Source organism: Drosophila arizonae, chromosome X, assembly GCF_054131065.1.
Source record: "Drosophila arizonae isolate 15081-1271.41 chromosome X, UAZ_ARI_1.0, whole genome shotgun sequence".
NCBI classification, from domain to species: domain Eukaryota; kingdom Metazoa; phylum Arthropoda; class Insecta; order Diptera; family Drosophilidae; genus Drosophila; species Drosophila arizonae.
Window position 1 is genome coordinate 23,329,720 of NC_142927.1, and position 6,325 is coordinate 23,336,044.

General features: G+C 35.7%; 1 protein-coding gene across 1 annotated transcript; it reads right to left on the bottom strand.

The window, feature by feature from the left end:
* Positions 1-1,265: 1,265 nt before the first annotated feature.
* Positions 1,266-6,273, bottom strand: Scamp (secretory carrier membrane protein). The gene is made up of 5 exons (XM_018016248.2): positions 6,011-6,273; positions 5,550-5,768; positions 5,115-5,316; positions 3,589-3,718; positions 1,266-3,460 (listed from the first exon to the last, which is right to left on the bottom strand). Exons 1-5 carry the CDS (start codon positions 6,071-6,073, stop codon positions 3,052-3,054), a joined length of 1,023 nt encoding a protein of 340 aa, XP_017871737.1. The 5' UTR covers positions 6,074-6,273; the 3' UTR covers positions 1,266-3,051.
* Positions 6,274-6,325: the final 52 nt, after the last annotated feature.

A 6,325-nucleotide genomic window follows, 5' to 3' on the forward strand; every position in this document is an offset into this window, starting at 1 on the left:
CCACAGTCGAGAAAATAATGAGAAAGCCTCACAGAAGCTACACATATGCATATGCTTATATATGGACATTATTGCCTCAATTTTGTTTGGTCTGAGTCAGAGGAATATCCGGAATGTTGCCAGCCCCTTCGGCTATCTTATTATGGCTATAATTCCTGAGAAAGCAGGAAATAATAAAAAAATGTGAGAAGCATAGAAAAAGTGAAACGTGTTGAGGATGTGGAAACTGTGGAACACTATTGGAGGTGTGAAAGGTATAGAAATATCTGTAGGCTATAAAGTATAGGAAAAAAAGGCATAGAGAGTACTTAAGGTATGAAAAGTGTTGAAGCTTTGAAAAAAAAAAAGGAAAATGTGTAAAGTATTAAAATAAATATATAATTAGTACCAAAATAAAAGAGACTTTTGCAATACAATTCTTATATTGGTGGCGCTTGCTATGGCTCCCTATGAGCTCTACCTTTTCAGAAAAGTGACTAGGCATGAACAGAAAACGTTTTCGTCTGTCGAGGTTATCCGAAAGGTTTGTACCGACATTCCGAAGTACAGTCCGGTCAATGATCCGAGATCCTTTAACGAAAAACTTTAAGATCGCGCAAAATAGTATGTCGAGGCTGGAGAGTACTATTTTGAATAAATTAACTTTAGTTGAGGAGTACATCATACATACATACATATCTATAAATATGTATATAATTATTATTAAAGCATTTCCTTCAGTCCCAGGGGTGTAGAAATTGCATTGTTTATCATATTGTTGACCAATAATCAAAATATTAATCGAATATTTTAAGTCTGTTAGTTATAGAATATCAATCTGATGTATATTTGGAAAACTTTTCATCTCTGAGGGAAGGACAACGAGAAAAAAAAGAAGAGAGATTATATGGCTCCACTTTCTCTACAAATGAAACGTGAGAGGATTACAGGGTATAAATTCTAAAATCTGTTTAAATTATAGTCAACTTTTAAGACAATGCTGGTAATTAATAAAATATAGATATATTATAAAATATATAATAGATAGATAGATATCATGTATTTTATTATAATAAACTCTATTATAGGGTATATATTACAGGCAAGTAAATGTAAAAGCCCCTGCTCTATCTCTATCCAGCAAAAATAGAGATTTATCAGTAGACATTGAAAAAATCTACAAATTCCAGACAACTTTAAAAAATTAAAATTGAGAACAATTGAGAAAGGCAAATAGCTTAAGATATCCCCGACTTCCTCCCAAAGAATGAAAATAAAGTTGCATCTATAAATACTTATTGTTGTTTATTTGAATTAATTTATAGAGGGAAATCGACAAAGTGGGCTGCTTTAATAGAGAAGCAACTAAACAATGAATGGATAACAAAATGAAAGGAACACCACGATCGATACTCATTAATATATATAGATCTATGTATATATATATATATGTTGTATATGATGGAATATATTACTATATATACATATATATATATATACGTGTATATATGTATACATATATATATATAATTATATTTAACAATTACAATTACAAAAAAATACACGACACGACATTAAATGTGGCTACGCAGACCTTAAGAGGGGTAGGGCGGAGTAGGCGTGATGAAACAACAGCAATGACAATAATCACGGTAATAATAATAATCATAATAATCATAATAATTAGTATAACTCATATGGGCGAGTTATCGCGCACAATGCTCAGCAGCAATGATAAAAGTTATATATGTATAAGTTATGCCAGCTTTTGTTTTTTGTTTTAATACATTTAGATGTAGAGATGTACATATGTATTAATGTATGCATGTATGTGTGTATGGGTGTGTGTGTGTATGTGTGTATTAAGATATATGCATATCGTAAATGTTTCGACTTAAAGAACTAAAAAACATCATATTATCAGCAGCATTTATCTTATCTGCATCATCATCATTAGCATTAGCATTAGCATTATCATTATCATTATCATTATCTTTATCGTTATCAATTTCATTTTACATACACATAGCTTTCGTTTTTTTTTTATATTTTGCTTTGACTTTATGCTGGACAGGAATTGCAATAGTTGAACAATTTTCCCGTTTAATAAGAAATTGCATTAGGCATTTACTTAATATATTATTTTCCTTTTTCTTTGTTTATAAATTCATAACTTAGTAATTTCTTAGGACACTTTTGCGAAACACAATAGCCAGAAGAAGAAGCATCTCACTTGCCTACTTCTCAAGTATTATATAAAATATTATAAATATATATACATGTATATGTATATATATATATATTATATATAGCAGATATATATATATATGTGTGTGTGTGTGCTTAAACTGTTTAGGCCAGAATGTGTGTATGAAGGCAACGTGTGCCACATAGAAAAGATTTTTGCATTTCTATCAGATTCCATAAATGTAATTATATATATATAAGTATGTATATATATAGATTATTACAGTAGTTAATTGTAATAAGGACGACGGCATTTTAGGAATTGCATTATTAATATTGTTTATATTATTATTTTGTTATGCACAAAAGCAATTTGTTATTAATTATGCGCTTCAACGCGCGCTACAAGCCTTGCTATATCTATACATATATATATATATATATATATATATATATATATATATATATATATATATATATATATATATATATATATATATATATACATACATATATTTGTGCATATGTATAATATATATGTGTACGTATGTATATATGCACATGCTTAAATATGTATATAGATTATATATAAAACATGCATAAATATAATATATATACATACATATACATATATGCACATACATGTACATAAACATATGCATATACATATATAGATACATCTGTGCATGTGTGCTAACTATAGCATATTGTTTTATAATTTAGTGCTGCTTCTTCCGCTGCTGCTTGACTTAATCCAACTTGCCCTGGCCCTGGCTTTATGTTTCATGTTGCTTTGCTGTGCTTTTGGTTGTTGATTGGTAAATTGTTGTTGTTACTGATTACTGATTGGATTGGTTTGAATTGGATTTGATTGTTTGATTGTGTTTAGTATCTGCTGTTGTTGAACTGTGAATTAACCGCCGAGCTAACGACCGATGAGGTCGCCTCCTGCACATGCTGATTGCGCAAAAACTCTGTGGTAAACTCGGCCTTGGCCTTGTCCATGCTGGCACCGGTGCTGCGATAGATGCTATGTATCTTCATGATCATCAGGACATTGGCGCCGGCGGTGATGGCGAAACAGAAGGCGATTATCAGCAGCAACAGGCCGACGACAATGCCCCAGGCACTGCTATCAAATTGTGAGATGGCCGTTATAAAGCCGCAGTAGCCCAAATCCTTAAAGCCAATGGCCTGGATGACTGTGTAGACCGTTTGAAAGAAATACACAAAGAAGAAGACCATAAAATTGAAGCTCGAATCGTTGCGGAATGCCTTATAAGCGGGCCGAAACCTTCAAAGCACCAAACAGACCGAGACAACACAAGGAGAGAGCGAAGGAGAGAGAAAGAGAGAGACAGAGAGAAAGAGAGACAATATGATTAGCGATTGAGACGGCGCGACATAGAGCTATATACATACCAGCACACATATGAGGCGGGCGTAAACAGCAGCGTATAGAAGATGGCCAAAAACAGATTGGACAATAAGCCTGCGTGGAACAGCAAGATGAGACCTCCGAGAATATTGGCGACCAGCGTCATGGTGTAGACTGCAAAGAATTACCCAATTAATCAATAGTTGTCATTAAATTCTTGATGAACGACTAAAAAGTGACCAAATGACTGCTTGAGGTAGTTGATGAAAGACTGAGACTTTGACTAACTGAGGGCATTACTGAAAAGAAACTATTGAAAGAAGAAGAGAAGATGAATGACTAAGACTTTGACCGACTAACTCAAGCATTACTGAAATTATTGTAAAGGCTGATTGTCTAATGGATTGACTAAGTAAGAGATCGACTGATACACAGACTGACTCAAGGACTGAGGAACTAGGCTGACTAATAAGTTGACTAAGTGAAAGACTAGCAAATGTTAAAACAAATCAAACTGATTAACAATTAATTAAAAGACTGAATCGCTAACGAGCTAATTGATAGATTGACTAGCGGAAAAACAGATGTTAGACAAACAGAAAATAGTTTTATTGATAAACAGACGAGCTAACTGCATGATTGACTAAGTGAAAGACAAATGCTTAAAAGTAAATCTGATTGACTGGCAATTGATTGAAAGACAAAATCATTTAGCTGATTAAATGTGCTCAATCGAATTGAGAGCCTGACTACTTAGTTGAATACAAACGAATAAACAAAATGAATCAAATGCAAATCAAATGGATCGACAATTGATTGAAAGACTAAAACGCCTATGAACTAATCGACGGAAAATTCAGAGCGCAGCTGATTGATTGACTCATTATAAGAGTGAGTTACGGAGAAATTGACTAAACGGCATGCAAACAGACTTTCAGAGTGATTGATTGACTAATTGGCTGACTGCGTGCAAGGGAGAATGAATCATATAGTGATTGACCAAATGGAATAAAAACTGATGCGCTAACTCAGAAGATTGCCAAACTCATATATCTCTAAAGAACTGCTTGACTAAATGGAATATAAATGGTTAAATTGACAAAATAAGGGGCAGACAAACATACCAAATATTCAGCCAACAATCTAGACTTTCAATTCATCAATAGGAATTGCTTATCTTCTACTCAATTGCAAATATATAATCTAAAAATATATATATCTATCTATACTATATACATTTGGAACCCTTGTTTTATCTTTCACTCTTCGAATCGTATAGATCACAGCTGAGAAATCCTTTAAATATAAATAGATAAGCTTGTTTGCCTAATGATAAGCTCAAAGCCAACGACATCATCTATGTACATAAAGAACTATATAGTTGCTATTTTAAGGCTCTTTGTTTGGCAGTCATACGGATGCCTGTCGCGGTGGCTGTCGGCATTTGCGAAATGGACTAATAATCGACGTTTATTAGCTTATGGCATGAGTAATGCGATTCGACTCTTATCAGCCTTGGGTGTCTCAATTGAAAACAATAAACTGCGACGATAATAAACGAAATGCTTACAAATCCAGATGTAGTACAAATGCTTGACCAGCTTTTGAAATTCGGGCGGTATTTCCACCTCAATGTCCTGATAGAAGCACGCCTTCACGCAGAAGTTATCCGGCAGGGGAGGCCAGTTATTCAGCTGTGGGACGTTGCCCTGCAGCTGCTGTTCACGGCGATCTAGTTCGGCAGCCTTGCGATCGAGTTCCTCCTGACGGCGCTGTAAATTGAGAAAACGATCAGCTATCTGTAACGCGGTCTATCTACATGTGTGTGAGTGTGTATGTGTGGATGTCTATTGAATGAAAAACAAACAAATAAACACACACACAAACAGAGATAGCTGAGCACAACTGCAGCCACAGCAATGCAGCGACAATAACAACAATTGTTGTAATGCGAGTCGCCTGGTAACTGGAGCACACAACTGGCTAGAATTCATTATCATTTAACCTGCAGCTCCTCGGATGTGATTTGTATGCTGGTGCTGGGTGTTGTGCCGCTGGCCAGACGCGGCTGCGGTGCCGGAATGTTCTGTGAAAGGGGCTGCACAACGGCCGCCGTGTTGGTGGAGTTGATTTGCAGCTGGGGCTTCGCCTGTTCCTCGAACGGATTGTAGTCCTCCAGTGAGACATTGGTGGACATGCGTGTTGCCTGCTGTATGGCGGGATCCTAAAATCAATCAAATGCAAAAAAAAATGCATATGTATATCAAGTAAAGTAAAACATACACATCAAAGCAACTGCTGAGCACAGCGTAGGCGGAACACAGTCACATAAACACACACACACACACACACACATAGACATTGGCCTATGAGCTGTCGTCGTTGCACCTACACACACGTATACAAATATGTGTGCCTGTGTGTGTGTGTGGTTTTCGTGCACAGCATTTTTGTTGTCAGGCTTACCGCAAATGGGTTATCCAGATTGGGCTCGCCAAATGGATTTTCATCAAAACCGTTGCCGGACATTTTGTCGTTCTGTTTGCTGCTAGTGCTGTTGCTTAAAGTTGGTGTGCTAAATTTTGGGCAAACGGTTTTTGCGACTTTTTCGCCTGGTCTATCGGTTTCTTTCCTTTTTTTTACTTTTGAGTGACGATTTTACGGAATTCGATGTGACCAGTTGCGCGATGTTTCGTGTATGAGCAGAAATGGCTAATAGTGTGTGACCGCGTGCGGCAAGTGGTTGAGTAGGTATGCAGTATTAAATATACTAACAAGAGT